This window comes from Chelonia mydas, chromosome 9, assembly GCF_015237465.2.
Source record: "Chelonia mydas isolate rCheMyd1 chromosome 9, rCheMyd1.pri.v2, whole genome shotgun sequence".
NCBI lineage: Eukaryota > Metazoa > Chordata > Testudines > Cheloniidae > Chelonia > Chelonia mydas.
The window spans coordinates 96,896,484-96,916,124 of record NC_057855.1 but is presented as its reverse complement, the minus strand read 5'-3'; the positions used below and the strand labels follow the sequence as shown (position 1 = coordinate 96,916,124).

General features: G+C 43.9%; 1 protein-coding gene across 1 annotated transcript in view; it reads left to right on the top strand.

The window, feature by feature from the left end:
• The first annotated feature begins 390 nt into the window (after nucleotides 1–390).
• Nucleotides 391–19,641, top strand: part of HPRT1 (hypoxanthine phosphoribosyltransferase 1) — a 30,267-nt gene continuing 11,016 nt past the window's right edge. Inside the window, exons 1-4 of the mRNA XM_037909366.2 lie at nucleotides 391–544; nucleotides 8,089–8,195; nucleotides 9,854–10,037; nucleotides 16,478–16,543. Coding sequence (XP_037765294.1) covers nucleotides 518–544; nucleotides 8,089–8,195; nucleotides 9,854–10,037; nucleotides 16,478–16,543 — 384 coding nt within the window. The 5' untranslated portion in view covers nucleotides 391–517. The remainder of the gene's footprint in view (nucleotides 545–8,088; nucleotides 8,196–9,853; nucleotides 10,038–16,477; nucleotides 16,544–19,641) is intronic.

Here is a 19,641-nt window from a genome sequence, read left to right as displayed (position 1 = left end):
GGTGACCCCAGTGTGTGTGTGGGGGGGCCGTTACCCGGCGTGGGGTGGGGTGACCCCAGTGTGTGTGGGGGGGCCGTTACCCGTCATGGGGGTGGGGTGACCCCGGGGGGGCCGCTACCCGGCGTGGGGTGGGGTGACCCCAGTGTGTGTGTGGGGGCCGTTACCCGGCGTGGGGTGGGGTGACCCCGGGGGGGCCGCTACCCGGCGTGGGGTGGGGTGACCCCAGTGTGTGTGTGGGGGCCGTTACCCGGCGTGGGGTGGGGTGACCCCGGGGGGGCCGCTACCCGGCGTGGGGTGGGGTGACCCCAGTGTGTGTGTGGGGGCCGTTACCCGGCGTGGGGTGGGGTGGGGTGACCCCGGGGGGGGCCGTTACCCGGCGCGGCGGCGCGGCTCCCGCCTGTGGCCCGCCGGCCGGCGGAGGGAGGAAGCGGGAAGCGGCGCCGGGGCTCCTCCCTCGAGCGACGCGGCCCGCGCCCGCCCCCGGCCTCCCGCAGCTGGCGCGGCAGAGCCGAGCTCAATGGCGACCTCCACCCCCTGCGTCGTGGTGAGTCCGGCAGGCCCACCCTGCCGCGCGCCTGCCAGGGCCTCCCCGCAGCTGGGGCGGGAAAGGGGCCCCGGAGATGGAGAGTGTCGCGGGGGGTGCCCCGGAGATGGGGGGGAGGGTCTGGGGCCAGTGCGGGGAAAGGGACCCCGGATATGGGGGGAGGGTCTGGGAGGGGGAAAGACCCTCGAGATGGGGGGGCTCTGGGGCCGGTGGGGAGAAGGGGACCCCAGAGATGGAGAGTGTCTGGGGCCGGAAAGGGGCCCCAGAGATGGGGGGGGCACGTTCTCGGGCCAGTGGGGACCCCAGAGATGGAGAGTGTCTGGGTGAGGGGACCCCAGAGATTGGGGGGACCCTGGAGATCGGGGAGGCTCTGTGGCCAGTAGGGCAAAAGGGACCCTGGAGGTGGAGGTAACCCACACTGACATGAGGAATGGCCTGTTTTCAGTTACAGACAGGTGTTTTGCTAGAGACCTTAAAAAACCAAAAACAAGAGTAGCCTCCTGAGGATAGTCAAACTCTTCTTTCCTTCCCAAATTATACAATGAAATAATTTCGGGTGTCCCTCCCTGTTTGTAATATGGAAACTAACATATATTGGTATAATATGCTGGAGGGTGGTGTGTTACTTATAATGATATAATATAGTCAGAAATTAATTATTTTATTTTGAAGGGACTCTAGGAGTATCTTGTCCATTTGGAATGTATTTCTGCTCAGGATATTACAGATTCTTAAAAAAAGACAACTGCTGATGTCCATGAATGACTACAGTACTTTGCAGCTTGTGTTTTGTTCCATGCTTTAAAATTCTGCTTAGCCGTAGGGGTTGTGACCACTCCTCTCCACCCAACTGTACATAATTTGCTATCTTAGTAAGAATCTGTATGCTAAATTTGTAGGAACGACCTATTCTTTCTCTAAATACAAAAAAAAAGGGGATTGTCAAATAAGTTGTTAAATAAAATTTAAGGGTTGAACCCTAGGAAAAGTCCGTAGCTTTTTAAAGAGAGTTATCTCACTAATTGACAGGCTCACTAATGTTTCCAGACGTCTGTAATCCAGTAACTAAATGTTGAGTCTGGTGTACAGGTTAGTCATACAAATTCTACTCTTTTATAAGCTGTACTAATTCCTGTGTGAAATGATCCTCAGATGGTAGCACAGCAAAAACTTGCAGCTTCATCTGGCATTGAAAAGATATTGGGTATTCCATAGGAATAACAGTAGTGAAGATGGATCCTGCAAATGAATACACTGGTGAATTACCAGCAATAGGATTCCATTTCCTCAGTAGGCTCCTACCTATGCTTTACATATAATGGTGTTAAATTGTGAAAACAAAAATGAGGAGATAATAAACTGTACCTTCAACTTTTATTAACTGTATTAACTTCAAGATGCATATGGGGTGAGACTTGTGAAAGCCCAGATCTTGATGCTGTCATAAGGATATATCCTGAACCTAAATGTAATGTCTGGTCTAATGATATACATATACTAATCCCAAATCCTAATCAATACCATACAACAGTTTGCCTGTGAAAAACAGTTTGTTAAATTGGGGCTTTAGGATCTGATCCTGAGAAACACTGAGCACCTGCAGAACCTTAGAAACTTGCCAAAGTTTTTCTCTATGTAAGCATAACTAGTCATATTTGTAAAGCTGTTTTGCATATATTAGAAGTTGGGTCCTGGATTTGGTGTGACTTCTGGTCTACACTACGAGTTTAGGTTGAATTTAGCAGCATTATCTCGATTTAACCCTGCACCCGTCCACATGACGAAGCCCTTTTTTTTTTTTTACTTAAAGGGCTCTTAAAATCGATTTCTTTACTCCACCCCCGACGAGGGGATTAGCGCTGAAATCGGCCTTGCCGGGTCGAATTTGGGGTACTTTGGACGCAATTCGACAGTAAAAAGAAAAGGAGGACTTGTGGCACCTTAGAGACTAACCAATTTATTTGAGCATGAGCTTTCGTGAGCTACAGCTCACTTCATCGGATGCATGCTGTGGAAATCGCACAAGACATTTTATACACAGACACCATGAAACAATGCCTCCTCCCACCCCACTCTCCTGCTGGTAATAGCTTATCTAAAGTGATCATCAAGTTGGGCCATTTCCAGCACAAATCCAGGTTTTCTCACCCTCCGCCCTCCCACAAACAAACTCACTCTCTTGCTGGTAATAGCCCATCCAAAGTGACCACTGTCTTCACAATGCATATGATAATCAATGTGGGCCATTTCCTGCAGAAATCCAGGTTCTCTCACCCCCCTCCAAAAACCACACACACAAACTCACTCTCCTGCTGGTAATAGCCTATCCAAAGTGACCACTCTCCCTACAACCTGCATGAAAATCAAAGTGGGCCAATTCGACAGTATTGGCCTCTGGGAGCTATCCCAGAGTGCTCAGTTGTGACCGCTCTGGACATCACTATCAACTCAGATGCACTGGCCAGGTATACAGAACAAGGCCCGCAAACTTTTGAATCTCATTTCCTGTTTGGCCAGCATGGCGAGCTCACCTGCATAGGTCACCATGCAGAGCTCATCACCACAGGAGACCATGCAGTCCCAGAATTGCCGAAGAGCTCCAGCATGGACCTAACGGGAGGTACGGGATCTGATCGCTGTATGGAGAGACGAATCCTTGCTGGCAGAACTCTGTTCAAAAAGACGAAATGCCAAAATATTTGAAAAAATCTCCAATGGCATGAAGGACAGAGGCTATAACAGGGACCCGCAGCAGTGCCGCGTGAAAATTAAGGCTACCAAAATTAAGCCTACCAAAAAACCAGAGAGGCAAACGGCCGCTCCGGTTCAGAGCCCCAGACATGCCGCTTCTATGATGAGCTGCATGCCATTCTAGGGGGTGCAGCTACCACTACCCCAACGCTGTGCTTTGACTCCGTCCAAGGAGTGGGAGGCAACACAGAAGCGGGTTTTGGGGGCGAGGAAGATGGTAGCTCACAGCAAGGAAGTGGAGAAACCGGTTTCCCCAACAGCCAGGATCTGTTTATCACCCTGGACCTGGCCCCCGTACCCCCCGAACCCACTCAAGGCGGGCTCCCGGACCCTGAAGGCGGAGAAGGGACCTCTGGTGAGTGTACCTTTGTAAATATTATACATGGTTTAAAAGCAAGCATGTTTAATGATTAATTTGCCCTGGCATTCGTGGCCAGTACAGCTACTGGAAAAGTCTGTTAACATGACTGGGGATGGAGCAGAAATCCTTCGGGGACATCTCCATAAAGCTCTCCTTTATGTATTCCCAAAGCCTTTGCAAAAGGTTTCTGGGGAGGGCAGCCTTATTCCGTCCTCCATGGTAGGACACTTTACCACGCAAGGTCAGTAGCAAATAGTTGGGAATCATTGCAGAACAAAGCTTTGCTACATATGGTCCCGGTGTTTGCTGGCATTCAAACAACATCTGTTCTTTATCTCTCTGTGTTACCCTCAGGAGAATGATATCATTCATGGTCACCTGGTTGAAATAGGGTGGTTTTATTCAGAGGTGCCCGTTCCTGCTGGGTTATTTGCCTGTGGCTGAATAGAAATCTTCCCTGCTGTTAGCCACATGGTGGGAGAAGGGGTGAATCCATCATCTCAGAGAATTGAAGTGTGTGGGGGTGGGAGGCTAGTTGGGTTTCTGCTGCAATGAACCCGGAAACCGCAGCCCCTCCTTTTAAATTGCCAACCCATTTTTAATGGCCAACCCAATGGCTACTTCGTATGGGAAATGAGGATGCTGCTGTTTGAAGCCATTTCCACGTTATGAAGGTTAAAGAAGCCAAAAGACTGCGGTTTACCTGGCTGCCTGCAAGTCAAATTCTGCTGCCCGGCCCTGCGTGAGTGATCTCTCACACCAAACCGACATACCCTCAATAAGAGGCAAAATGCGACCTTGTAATAAAAGCACATGTGCTATGTAACGTTAACAGCAAGGTTTACCGTGAAAGAGTGTACCCATTGTTCTATAAAATGTGTCTTTTTAACTACCACTCTCCCTTTTTTCCCCTCCACCAGCTGCATATGTTTCTCCTTCCCAGAGGCTAGCGAAGATTAGAAGGCAAAAAAAACCGCACTCATGATGAAATGTTCTCTGACCTCTTGCTGTCCTCCCACACTGACAGAGCACAGCAAAATACACGGAGGCAGACAATCTCAGAGTGCAGGAAAACACAATATGACCGCTAGGAGAGGTGGGAGGCTGAAGATGGTAGGTGGCGTCAGCTTCTGAAAGAAGGCAGGAGTCAGTGCTCAGGCTGCTGGAGGATCAAACTCATATGCTCCAGCGTATGGTGGAGCTGCAGGAAAGGCAGCTGAAGCACAGACCGCCGCTACAGCCCCTGTGTAACCAACCGCCCTTTTCTCCAAGTTCCATAGCCTCCTCAGCCAGACGCCCAAGAACGCGGTACGGGGGCCTCCGGCCACCCACCCACTCCACCCCAGAGGATTGCCCAAGCAACAGAAGGCTGGCATTCAATAAGTTTTAAAGTGCTGTGTGGTCTTGTCCTTCCCACCTCCCCCACCCCACCCAGTGCTTCCCTCCTCGACCACCCTTCCCGGGCTACCTTGGCAATTATCCGCCTATTTGTGTGATGAATAAATAAAGAATGCATGAATGTGAAGCAACAATGCCTTTATTGCCTCTGCAAGTGGTGATTGAAGAGGGTAGGGGAGGGTGGTTAGCTTACAGGAAAGTAGAGTGAAACCTGGGAGCGGGGTTTCCATCAAGGAGAAACAAACAGGACTTTCACATCATAGCCTGCCCATTCCTGAAACTGGTTTTCAAAGCTTCTCTGATGCGCACCACGCCCTCCTGTGCTCTTCTAACCACCCTGGTGTCTGGCTGCACATAATTAGCGGCCTGGCGATTTGCCGCAACCTCCCACTCCACCATAAACATCTCCCCCTTACTCTCACAGATATTGTGGAGTGCACAGCAAGCAGTAATAACAGTGGGAATATTGGTTTCGCTGAGGTCTAACCGAGTCAGTAAACTGCGCCAGCGCTTTTAAACGCCCAAATGCACATTCTACTACCATTCTGCACTTGCTCAGCCTATAGTTGAACAGCTCCTGACAACTGTCCAGGGTGCCTGTGTAAGGCTTCATGAGCCATGGCATTAAGGGGTAGGCTGGGTCCCCAAGGATAACTATAGGCATTTCAACATCCCCAACGGTTATTTTCTGGTCTGGAAAGTAAGTCCCTTGCTGCAGCTGTTGAAACAGACCAGAATTCCTGAAGATGCGAGGGTCATGTACCTTTCCCGGCCATCCCACGTTGATGTTGGTGAAACGTCCCTTGTGATCCACCAGTGCTTGCAGCACCATTGAAAGTACCCCTATTGGTTTATGTACTCGCTGTCTTGGGCTCTGGTGCCAAGATAGGGATGTGGGTTCCGTCTATGGCCCCACCACAGTTAGGGAATCCCATTGCAGCAAAGCCATCCACTATGACCTGCACATTTCCCAGAGTCACTACCCTTGATAGCAGCAGCTCAGTGATAGCGTTGACTACTTGCATCGCAGCAGCCCCCACAGTCGATTTGCCCACTCCAAACTGATTCCCGACTGACCAGTAGCTGTCTGGCGTTGCAAGCTTCCACAGGGCTATCGCCACTCACTTCTCAACTGTGAGGGCTGCTCTCCTCTTGGTATTCTTGCGCTTCAGGGCAGGGGAAAGCAAGTCACAAAGTTCCATGAAAGTGCCCTTACGCATGCGAAAGGTTCACAGCCACTGGGAATTGTCCCAGACCTGCAACACTATGCGGTCCCACCACTCTGTGCATGTTTCCCGGGCCCAGGATCGGTGTTCCACGCCATGAACCTGCCCAACTGACACCATGATGTGCACATTGCAGGGGCCCGTACTTTGTGAGAAGTCTGTGTCCATGTCCTCATCACTCTCGTCACTGCGCTGCATTCGCCTCCGCCTCGCCTGGTTTTGCTTTTCTTGCAGGTTATGGTTCTGCATATCCTGCTGGATAATGCGCATGGTGTTTATAGTGCTCATAATTGCCGCGGTGATCTGAGTGGGCTCCGTATTCCCAGTGCTATGGCGTCTGCGCTGAAAAAAGGCGCGAAACGATTGTCTGCCGTTGCTCTGACGGAGGGAGGGGCAACTGACAACATGGCTTACAGGGTTGGCTTACAGGGAATTAAAATCAACAAAGGGGGTGGCTTTGCATTAAGGAGAAACAGAATGGCCCCCTCAAGGAAGAATTCAAAACCCTAGGTTTAGCAGGCCGTTGATTTCACGGAGGAAGGGAGGAGAAAATGAATACAAAACAAATCTGGTCTATTTCTTGTTTTGGTCCACTTCATCTATCTTTATACATCTTGCTGGCAGCAGACGGTGCAGTATGACCGCTAGCCATCATCATCTCCTGGGTGCTTGGCAGAAGACAGTGCAGTAGGACTGCTGGCAGGACTGAATCACCATGAGACGAAACTTAAAAGGGAAATGACCTGGCTGAGTCACTCCCATGTTTGCCCAGGCGCCCCTGACCAACCTCACTGAGGCTGGCTAAAGGAGCACCCTACAGTACGGCGATGGTGGCTACCAGTCATACTGCACTGTCTGCTGCCAAAAGGCAGTGAGCTGCTGCTGTGTAGCAATGCAATACCACGTCTGCCAGCACCCAGGAGACATATGGTGACGGTGAGCTGAGCGGGCTCCATGCTTGCCGTGGTATGGCCTCTGCACGGGTAACCCAGGGAAAAAGGCGCGAGATGATTGTCTGCCATTGCTTTCACGGAGGGAGGGAGGGAACGGGGTGCCTGACGATATGTACCCAGAACCATCCGCGACAATGTTTTTGCCCCATCAGGCATTGGGATTTCTACCCAGAATGCAAATGGGCGGTGGAGACTGTGGGAACTGTGGGATAGCTACCCGCAGTGCAACGCTCTGGAAGTTGACGGCTGCCTCGGTACTGTGGATGCACTCCGCCGACTAAATGCTGACTAAATGCAGTTAAAGCATTTGTGTGGGGACACACACAATCGACTGTATAAAAACACTTTCTACAAAACTGACTTCTATAAATTAGACCTAATTTCGTAGTGTAGATATGGTAGTGTACAGATTTGGAAGCTGCCCGTCTTATAAAGTGTACTTGATCTGTTGCTTATATTGTTGAAATACTGAACTTGTTAGAAATGAAGAATTTTTTTCCAAAAAGATATGATTTTGGGTTTGCAGGGAATTGAGACCCAACTCAGGGTATAGTTTCATTTCCTGTTCTCTGATCCAGAGGAACATTACTATAATTTTAAATAAATGTCTCCCCATGTTTGATGTTTGATTTATTAAGTCACTGCTCATGCAATATTTGAGGAGACTCTCATGCACCATAGATGATAACTACTAACCTATACATTGCATTGTGTTCAATATGATAGGTGTCTTTGTAGTGAGGAAAGGATAAAATGATCCAGATCAGTGTAGTGCCTGAATGGTTCCAGATCATGTTTCTCTCTGCAAGGATTTTTGCATTGTACCCAATCTCATCTTCTGTATTTCTTTTTTAGATTGGTGATCATGAAAAAGGTTATGACCTGGACTTGTTCTGCATACCTAAACATTATGTAGATGATTTGGAAAAAGTCTATATTCCTCATGGACTTATTATGGACAGGTTAGTTTGACTTCAAACAATACACTGCAGCAACTGATTACGTGAAAATCATAGTTTTTAAAATGTTTCTATTCGTAACAGTCAGAATGCCGTTAAGAGAATTGTAGCTCTCTTGATTTCTAGTGGTGGAGATGGTGTAAGTGCAGGACCACATGGAAGACCTTTAATTGGGACCCACATGCTCCTTTCTAGAGAGACGTGCAAGCACTAAGAAATATTTAAATTACTTTCTTATGGCAGACCCTAGGAATTGGCACATTTGCTGTTGTACTCTGTTTCAAAACGACAGCATAGCTATCAAGAGATCCTATACAATATACAGTGGTACATGACCTCCTTCAGAATAGTTCTAGGGCCCTTTGCAGTCTAAAGAATTAAGTAAAAGGCACATTATGTTTATCACGTTAGTTTAGACTGAAAATTGGAAGTGTTGTAGCCTCCTGAATTTCATCAGAAAATTAATCTAACCGCATGAACATAAGTTATTGAAGACATTTGTTGTCTCAGATCTTCTTGCAAATTAGTATTGTTGGCAAACTTAACATTCTCCATTCTCTTCCTTGCTATGAAATGCAAAATACTAGTTCTTCATTTCTGTACTTCCTGAAAATCCATGGTGAGCTCATGAAGTTTGTATCTTGCATCCGATCAGAGAAGGGTGTAGTATAATCATGAAGCATTTTGTTTCAATGAGTACAGATTCAATGGAGTGACTACCAGAAAAGGCATCTTTAAATAAGTAGTTTGTAGTTCTGAAAAGATCTTTCTGATTTAAAAGACTGAAGTGAAGGCAGGGATGCACCTGTAGTATGCATTGTGGTTTTGAATTCTCAGTGATGTGACTGGGTTTTTTTAATATCTGTCCCCAGCATTAACATTAACATTACTGATGGGCTTCCAATATGAAATAAAAGCCAGAAAAAATACATGTCGTTTGAGTAATATTTTATTAAATGAAGTGCTGAATTTATAATCTTTTCCTAGGAAGTGTGTTGCTGGATGGTGTGCTGTAAATATACAGAGCACTTTCCAAAACAAATTAGAAGACAAATTATGAATGAAGATTACATTACTTTTAGCAGTAATTTTTCAAAGAAGGTATCATTTGTGTGATCTGGCTTCTTTGTATTGTCTTTCATTTTGGAGTTAATGTAAAGTCTTTCTCTCTAGTGTTTTAACCTGGCTATAAAGGACTAGTTTAAAATCTGAGTAATGTCTTGATCTTTCCTGATTTGTCAAGGACTTGCTGTATCTGCTGGGTGTATTAGGAAATAAGTTTATACTGCTCTGTGTCTGAGAAACCAAACCTATCTTACTTAAAAAACAAAACAAACAAAAAACCCCCAATGTGTGATTCACATCTCTGGCAGCCATCCAGTAATTGATTAAGATTTGCTTTGGCTATAGTAACCTATGAAACTGAGGAAGTTTGGCAGTGTTATTGTTACATTAACCTTGAAAAGTGAGAAAAGCCTTGCTGACCAGTAAACAGTAAAATTGGCTGTGAAGTGGTATGCAAGTATTACATGGAGCAAGGAAGATGTTTTCCAATTTGGTGTGTGTGTATTCCCCACTGTTGGCGCCAATACCAAATGCTTCTGCTGCTGTAGTTAGAAAACAAAACAGAAGAGTAGTAAGTAACTTTTTTCTTTCTACAGGACAGAAAGATTGGCACGAGACATTATGAAGAGCATGGGGGAACATCATATTGTAGCCCTCTGTGTACTGAAGGGTGGCTATAAGTTTTTTGCTGACTTACTGGATTATATCAAAGCACTGAATAGAAATAGTGACAAATCTATCCCTATGACTGTGGACTTCATCAGGCTGAAGAGCTATTGTGTAAGTATATCTGCTGACACAACATGACTTCGTATAAAATTGATTAACTTGAAGTTATTAAACAAATATCAGAGGGGTAGCCGTGTTAGTTGCGGCTTTTATTAAACAAAGGTAGTTTTAAATCTATTATTATTATTATTGCCTAAATGTGCTAGGTATTGTGTGTGTTTAAAGCTACAGATTCAGTCTCTTTAAACATATTGCAACATGGTGACAGCGGGGAAATAGGAAGGAAGGTGGAGAAGAGTTAAAAAATAAGGTTATGTGGCTATTTGTTCACACATCTTGCTAAAAATGTTCCATTATGTACAACCCCCTTGTCTCCAACACGCCAGCTCATGAAAATCTCCTTCCAGAGCTAAGTGACTCCTTATGTAACTCCCAGCTATCCAACTTCCTTCCCCCCGAGCCCCGCTGCTATCCAAAATCCAGAGCCGTGGTTATAACATAATCTTCCCTCAAGTTATGGCATCGTTTACGGAAAGTTGTATATGGCTAGGACCCTACTGACTGGATAGGGAATATTTGAAAACTTCAAAAATATTTAGTGCCTTGCATAATGACAGGTTTCAGAGGAGCAGCCGTGTTAATCTGTATCTGCAAAAAGAACAGGAGGACTTGTGGCACCTTAGAGACGAACCAGTTTATTTGAGCAGAAGCTTTTGTGAGCTACATGAATGCATCCGATGAAGTGAGCTGTAGCTCACAAAAGCTTATGCTCAGATAAATTGGTTCATCTCTAAGGTGCCACAAGTACTCCTTTTCTTTTTTCAAAAATATTTACATCTGATATCCATTGATTTGCACTGAATATACTGAGAGCCACACCATCACCTGCCCATCTTTTATTTACCTGAATCAACCAATAGGACTAAAACTAGTAGCATTTTTAGCTTTGGAAAAATGTTAGGGTTATAAGTCTTAATTTGCCATCAGTTGCTTGGGAAGGGTACTCTGCCCTGTAGCTGATTTTTATTGTTTTTTTTTAAGACTGTTTTTCTACTGACATTTAAGCGTTTAAGTTTTTTAGAAAACGGAGACTGCAGCGCTGCACAAGATTATGTTTAAACCTTAGAAAGCATAAGACTAAACTACATAGGTCTAATGAAGGCGTCTACATCCACAAATGCTAGGTGTTTTCTGACTTAGCGAAAGGCTGGTTTTGTTTCTTCAAAATAAATCAAAAAAGTGCTTTTTGGATTGACTCCACAAGACTGCAGTTGGTGTGGAAATAAAATCATAAAATTATGAGACTCCGAAAATCATTTTAAAAATAAATTATTTCAAGAGGTTTTTCTGTTAGCTCTGTGTCCAACGAACTTTGCATTCCAATTAGTAGTCCAAACTATTTATCATGGATGAGAGCCCATTCCAGTAAACGAGAAGAAAAAAACCCATGGAGATTATTAAATTGAAAACATAACTTTCCCATTCATTTGATTAGACCATGAAGCCAGAGATTAAACTGCAACATTAGGAGTTTTGGCTGTGGAAGGACTTTATGAACTTGTACACTGATGTGGCATTATCCGTTAACATCTTATTTTTTAAAAAGCCAGATCTAAGTGCTTGATTCTGGATTTGCCCCATGAGGTTATACAGTTGGGTGAGAGAGCACAAGGTGTTTTCTCCCCCCCCCCCCCCCCCCCCCCGGGCCCCCGACTGCTCCCCTCCACCACCTTGTGCGCACATGCAGGGGGCTGCCAGAACATTAGCCAGGATATATGCCCTCACTGAACATGAGGCGTGGTGGACTCCTCAGCCAGGGAAGCAAAGGAGAGGCATGGCTGGGAAAGTGGGGGATGTGCCTCCTTGTCACCCTGCCCCTTAATGAATGAAGTAGTGTACAAGCTGCTTTTATATGCTTTTCTCCCAGTGCCCATGGAAAGATTTTGGCTCTCCCACCACTACCACCAACACACACGCTCAGCCTATAATAATTTAATTTCCTTGAACTAATGCAGTTACAGAAGGACATATAAAAGACAAAAAAAAATAATGATTCTCAGCTCTTCTGAGCAAAAACCAGCAACAAACCCTCTGTATTTTACACTTAGTCCAAGGGACAGTTTCAGTAAATTTCTGTGGTTTGTTTAAAAAACAAGATTGCAGTTGAAAAAGCGAGAGTCAGTAACACCACTTGGAAAGCTTCTGCAAAAACAATCTGTTGAAAGATGGTTGGTTTTACATAGTGTGTTTTCTTTATTTCGCTTTCCTAGTTTATTGGGCATATTTACATCAATTTCTTTAGTATCTCTGTTCCTTCTGCTTATTCCGCTCCAGAATTTTAGGGAATTCTGCTATATCAGTCCTTTGACATTAAGAGGGGAAAAGCATCAAGAGGAATTTTAAATAAATGAAGATCCTATTTTTATGCAGATTTTCTTAGTAATAAAGAATAAGGAAAGAGAAGTACAGAGAATATCCTGGATGGGAAGCTTTCTAAACAGAATGCTTTCATGGGGTGTTGGCTCTTTGTGGGATGGGGTGGGGGTTATCAGGCAACCATACAAAAAATGATGTCCCGCTCTGTATAAGTGCAGAAGTCTGGTCACTGATGTACAGGACTAATACAAAATTTACAAACATTTTACTTCTGCAGCACTGTAAGATGGTGATTAATATCCAGGGCTAGGGTCTTTAGATTAAAACACTATGGACTGGAGAAGATTGTCCTAACACAGACATCCATGGAACTGGCTGACTAGACTTTTTGTTATTAATACTGCTACTACTCAGGACTTAGAGTGCTTTTTTCCAGTGATTTCAAATACAAAAATGAATAAATACTATCCATATTTTGATGATGGGGAAACTGAGGCCTATGAGCTCTGTAACTTGCCCTTGGTCACATAACAAACTAGTGCAGAGTTGCTAGTTGAACCCCGGTCTCTTGACACCGAGTTCTTGGATACAATTATTAGACCACACAGCCTTCCTCATTATACAGATTTTACAATCTGGAAAAAAGGAATCAGAAGTGCCATGATTAGCTAGGCAAGACAGCTGAACCTTGTATAACTATTCTGGAATTCTGAGATCACTTTCTTATATGTCTCATTGACTGTTTCAGTGTTTAGAAGTATACAGCTACTGAATGTTGGAACAGGAAGCACATAATGTGATCGCAATTAAACTTCACTTGCAACTTCTGCTTTCACAGTTTTTACAAATGAATGCTTCCAGAATGAGCTGGCATGCCATCATGGGATGGAAAGGCAGCATTTAAGAAATAAGAACTCTTCCTTCCTAACAGACTGTAAAAAAAAAGTTGCATAGGGGCGAAGAAGAGCCAAAAACACTAGATGTTTTGGCGGGAGGGGTGTTACCGTTACTACCAATCAGTGTTTTAGGAAAACTGTCAGGGTTTCATCTTGGAGGTTAAAATGGCTTTAAAACTGAATGCAGTCTGCTTAGTGCATTGTTCTGAAAAACAGTTCATGGTAAGTATTTTACAGCACATATACTTTAAATTGTTTAAAATTAAGTTATTTAAAGTTATTTCTGAGCCATGAGCTAGTGGCCTCCATCATATAAAATACTGCTATCATTTGGCAGTGGCCAGAATGGAGTCTGGGGATAGTCTTAAAGAGTAAATCTCTACTGAATGTTAAATCAATTTTGAAACAAGGTAGAAACTGATTTCATTGTCCATCACTGGGCCCTTGCTGATACTAATGTCACAAATAGTGTCCTTATGTGAAATGAAAACTCATTGTTTAATTATTAAACAACAAAGTTCTTAACACTGGAGAAGACTGGAAATTGGTTTATAGTCTGAAACTAGGTACCAATACTGCCAGTGTTTCAAATGCTTTAGCTTTTTTATCCTTAGGTTGTTTAGAAATTCAGTCCATGCGTAGTGAAGAATACTGGTTTACATGCTGGTTCACATTTGTACTTAGCATTCTAAAATGTAGGAATATTTGGATTGAAAGACAAAGCTTTTGAGAAACTGTTAAAACACTTGTGTGCTCTGCTGGTTGTCATGTTTCAGCAGGGGTAAGCCAGAAGTTCCTCGTAATATGTGATGAATGATGTTCCTGTTTGATGGGCTGTGTGCTGCTGTGTACCCCAACATAGTATTTTCTGCATCAAGACCCTGATCTTGTACATGTGCTGAGAATACCAGTCTGAGGGAAAGTTTCCAATCAGCGGTTGATGCTCAGCAGTCTCCTTGTGACCTAACATTTAAAAAGGGAAGAGCGAGGGGCTAAGAGAGAAACCGCAAAGAATAGAGCTATTTGTATCTTGAAATGGAAGAATTTCTGTAGGTGCACCTAAGATTCTTTTCTAAAGGTGAACTCCAAAATCTACGTTAGTTGCCAGAGCACTGGTGTAGTTTATGAGTGGGCAAGATAGCTTGCTTTTGGACATTTAAAAATCTTGTAATAATTGTCACACATGTACATGCTTTCATTTTTTTTAAAGGAACAAATACTGATAATATCTTCCCCCCGCCCTTCCTTTTCTAAAGAGTGAAAATTTTTCATCTTTCTTTTTGGAAGGAGTATAAAATCCTTAGTATAGGAATAGATGAAAAGATAATTATAATAGAAGATAAACAATTGTAAGTATAAAATATACTAAAAATGTGTCAAAGAAAACTTGACAAGAAGAAGCTATCATCTTAATAGCCTAACGCGGGGTGAACACAGGAAATGCACCTCAGCATTTTGAATATAGAAGTCTTTCAAGTGCTCTCACAAACTTAAACATGTTTTTGTGGTTTAATTTATCCACTTTCTCAAACATTCAGATACTAAGATGAATATCCTCTGTCTTAAGCCACACCATCTTGGGCATCGTTTTTGGACCGTTTCAGTAAAATGGCTGTTCTCGTCGGGCAACACTGTCTCTGGTCAGTTATGGAGTTTCTGAGACAGTGACTGGTATTTCTAGATTTCTTATTCAGTAAACATGTAGCTTTTCAAGGTAGCATAACTACTGTTTTCCCTTAAAATATATGAAGTAAATCTATCAAAATATTTGAAAAGTGAGACTGTTTCTGTTCTTTCTTGGCTTGAGACTGTATCCTAAAAATTAGAGATGGATGATTCTATTAGATCATCCCGTCACATTTTACACATCCCCAGCTATTGAACTTTCAACATTTCTTTGTGGAGAATATTCCAGAGCCTAACAGATCTTAGTGTCAGAGAGTTTTTCAAATAATCTTAATTCTTAACTTCATCCCAATACTTCTAATTTATAACCCATTGTGTGTCCCTAAATAATTACTTTTCCTCCTTTGGGTTTACACCTTTCAAATACTCTTTTGATGGATGAATTGTAAGTAAGAACGTTTGAGGCTAGTGAAAAACAGAAAAGCTAAAGTAAAAAGGGAAGTCCATGTTTACTATTTCAGTTCCGTTCTCCATCCTCTCCCTCCTCCCCCCAGTGATGGGTTATGATGGCAAGTCTGTTTTGTAGTCTGCACAATAATGGGAGTAACACACATTTAATGCTGGCTGCTGGAAAACTGAAGGTGATCAAAGTCAGTTGGATGCCCAAAATTAAATTCAAAGGTCATTCTTGAGCACCTGCCAGTTTTCATGTTAGGTTGTACGTTCTTTTTGTAGTTTGAGGTTCAGTTGTTTCCGTAATTAATTAGTATGGTAATACCCAGTGTTACAGTTAAATCACTATCAACAATATATTAATAACTGTTGCAATGAAAGTGTAACATTGCTGCATCTCAGGGCCGGGGTGCCCCCCTTTGACAGCCTCAGGGAATCAGTGCTCATGGCTGGCTAGTCTGTTGGGCATCCAGGCTTACAGCTGAGCAAGTGAACAGTCAGTGGCTCAGTTCTTCTGGGTAAGCGTTGAGCAAATCCATACTCTGTAGCTCCAGCTCCCTGGTTGAGGGATGCGCAAATCCACAGTTTGTAGCTCTGGCCCCCTGACTGATGGCTGAGAAAATAAACCACCAGTTGCTCAGGCCTTCTGGTCTAAGCATTAGTGCTCATCGCGCCCTAGGCTTGCCAACAGTCCCATATTAGAAGGGACGTCCCTTATTTCTTCCTCTCTGTACAACAAAATCTGGAGTTACTGAGTGCTGCAAAAAGCAGTGAGAAATACCCCTGTCAGATATAGGTGGGTACTGTTTAGTAGTATTATTATTAATGATGATGATGATATTAATATTGGGAGGAGGAGTGGGGCAGGATGTGCTAAAAAAACAGTCCCTTATTTTCGAAATATGTTGGTAACCCTATCCAGCCCCCAGTGCAGGGCTGGGGACAGGGTGACCCAAGCCCACCTGCTCCACCGCATCCCAACCCAGGTCCTCCCAGCAACACAGTAGGACCAGTATCTCGTTTCCTTGGGCTACTACCAACCGGCGTCTGGTGGGGATGTTCCACGGCTGCTGGAGCCTGGTTCCTATTTTAATTACTTCTAATCACACTAATACTTTGTTTTTTCCCCTTTTTAACTAGAACGATGAGTCAACTGGAGAGATAAAAGTAATTGGTGGGGATGACCTCTCAACCTTGACTGGAAAGGTATGTCTTTTAGTGTGAAACAAAAGAAGTACACAACACATTTTTAAGCTGCTCTGCATCATTTTTCTAACTAAATTTTGCAAGATGGCTTTATTTTTAAGACTTATCTATGTTCATATAGTACTATTCTAATGGTCTAACTTAAGGTAATGGCGTTCCAAAGGCTACCACTGTATAATTGCTTTGTATTATGACCTGTTCCAAGGGCAGTTCTGTGTTTTCTGGCATTGGCAGAGATTATTGCCCAGCAGCTTTCCAGTACTCAATTTTACATCAGCACAGACTCTATGTGATACTGTAGCTGGATTAAAACTAGTATCCTCTTCATGTATACCCCATAGCAGCTACAGTATGTGGTCAGTAATCAGGATACTGTGCATTACCTATTGTGAAGCTGGTACCATGACAATATGCAATATTTAGTTGTGAAATCATGAGGCATTAGCATTATTGTTGTCACACCAGTTCCATAATTTTGCATTTGTAATGCAGGTATTCCATGTTTGCAATAGTGGTCTTTTAAAGTGTTTTTTAATACCCAAAAGGTGTATGGATTAATCATCTACAAAATTTCATATTTAAAAATGAACTGGCAAATTAGTGGAATGCCAAAAAGGTTAAAATATTCTGAGTGTCAAAACACATTTATTCCCATACAGCCTGACATATAACCAAATCAGTCGTCAAGGCATGTGTGTGTTTTAAATGAAAACGCATGCAAAGTTTCAAAATAGAGGAGATATTAATGCCAGAATCATAAGCCCTTGAAAAGTGTGATGCCATTTCCATAGAATCATAGAATATCAGGGTTGGAAGGGACCTCAGGAGGTCATCTAGTCCAACCCCTTGCTCAAAGCAGGACCAATTCCCAATTAAATCATCCCAGCCAGGGCTCTGTCAAGGCTGACCTTAAAAACTTCTAAGGAAGGAGATTCTACCACCTCCCTAGGTAATGCATTCCAGTGTTTCACCACCCTCCTAGTGAAAAAGTTTTTCCTAATATCCAACCTAAACCTCCCGCACTGCAACTTGAGACCATTAGTCCTCGTTCTGTCATCTGCTACCACTGAGAACAGTCTAGATGCATCCTCTTTGGAACCCCCTTTCAGGTAGTTGAAAGCAGCTATCAAATCCCCCCTCATTCTTCTCTTCTGCAGACTAAACAATCCCAGTTCCTTCAGCCTCTCCTCATAAGTCATGTGTTCCAGTCCCCTAATCATTTTTGTTGCCCTCCGCTGGACGTTTTCCAATTTTTCCACATCCTTCTTGTAGTGTGGGGCCCAAAACGGGACACAGTACTCCAGATGAGGCCTCACCAGTGTCGAATAGAGGGGAACGATCACATCCCTCGATCTGCTGGCAATGCCCCTACTTATACATCCCAAAGTGCCATTGGCCTTCTTGGTCCTTTTCTGCAGAACTGCTGCCTAGCGATTCGGTCCCTAGTCTGTAGCGGTGCATGGGGTTCTTCCGTCCTAAGTGCAGGACTCTGCACTTGTCCTTGTTGAACCTCATCAGATTTCTTTTGGCCCAATCCTCTAATTTGTCCAGGTCTGTCTGTATCCTATCCCTACCCTCCAGCGTATCTACCTCTCCTCCCAGTTTAGTGTCATCTGCAAACTTGCTGAGGGTGCAGTCCACACCATCCTCCAGATCATTAATGAAGATACTGAACAAAACCGGCCCGAGGACCGACCCTTGGGGCACTCCACTTGATACCGGCTGCCAACTAGACATGGAGCCATTGATCACTACCTGTTGAGCCCAACAATCTAGCCAGCTTAAAGATGGGCACTACATTAGCCTTTTTCCAGTCGTCCGGGACCTCCCCTGATTGCCATGAGTTTTCAAAGATAATGGCCAATGGCTCTGCAATCACATCCGCCAACTCCTTTAGCATTCTCGGATGCAGCGCATCCAGCCCCATGGACTTGTGCTCCTCCAGCTTTTCGAAATAGTCCCCAACCACTTCTTTCTCCACAGAGGGCTGGTCACCTCCTCCCCATGCTGTGCTGCCCAATGCAGCAGTCTGGGAGCTGACCTTGTTTGTGAAGACAGAGGCAAAAAAAGCATTGAGTACATTAGCTTTTTCCACATCCTCTTGTCACTAGGTTGCCTCCCTCATTCAGTAAGGGACCCACACTTTCCTTGACTTTCTTCTTGTTGCTAACATACCTGAAGAAACCCTTCTTGTTACTCTTAACGTCTCTTGCTAGCTGCACCTCCAGGTGTGATTTCGCCTTCCTGATTTCACTCCTGCATGCCCGAGCCATATTTTTATACTCTTCCCTGGTCATTTGTCCAATCTTCCACTTCTTGTAAGCTTCTTTTTTGTGTTTAAGATCAGCAAGGATTTCACTGTGAAGCCAACCTGGTCGCCTGCCATATTTACTATTCTTTCTACACATCGGGATGGTTTGTCCCTGTAACCTCAATAAGGATTCTTTAAAATACAGCCAGCTTTCCTGGACTCCTTTCCCCCTCATATTATTCTCCCAGGGGATCCTGCCCATCAGTTCCCTGAGGTTGTCGAAGTCTGCTTTTCTGAAGTCCAGGGTCCATATTCTACTGCTCTCCTTTCTCCCCTGTGTCAGAATCCTGAACTCGACCATCTCATGGTCACTGCCTCCCAGGTTCCCATCCACTTTTGCTTCCCCTACTAATTCTTCCCCGTTTGTGAGTAGCAGGTCATCATTTTAATGATGAATATTTCATTAAAAGCACGCAAAAATGTGTAGGCTCTTATATTTTGATCTATTGTTGCATACTTATAATGCTGTTTTTCAAAGTTGTAAGAATTCTACAGACCAGTTAGTATTCTGCATGTGCCAATAGACTGTTATCAATGAGAATCTTCTTGCTAGCACTTCAGAAATGTTAATTAAATAGAATTGGCATTGTTGCATAATGTCTTTGAGTTGGATGTAATAATATTACAAATTCTTTTTCTACAGTTTTCAGCTTTTGAGAATGTGAAATTCTGTAAATGGTGACATTAGCATATGTCACTGCATTGATAATATAAGTAATTTAACAGAAAACTGCTAATGGAATCAACATAATCGCCAACTAAATATTCATGGATTTTTTTTTCTTTT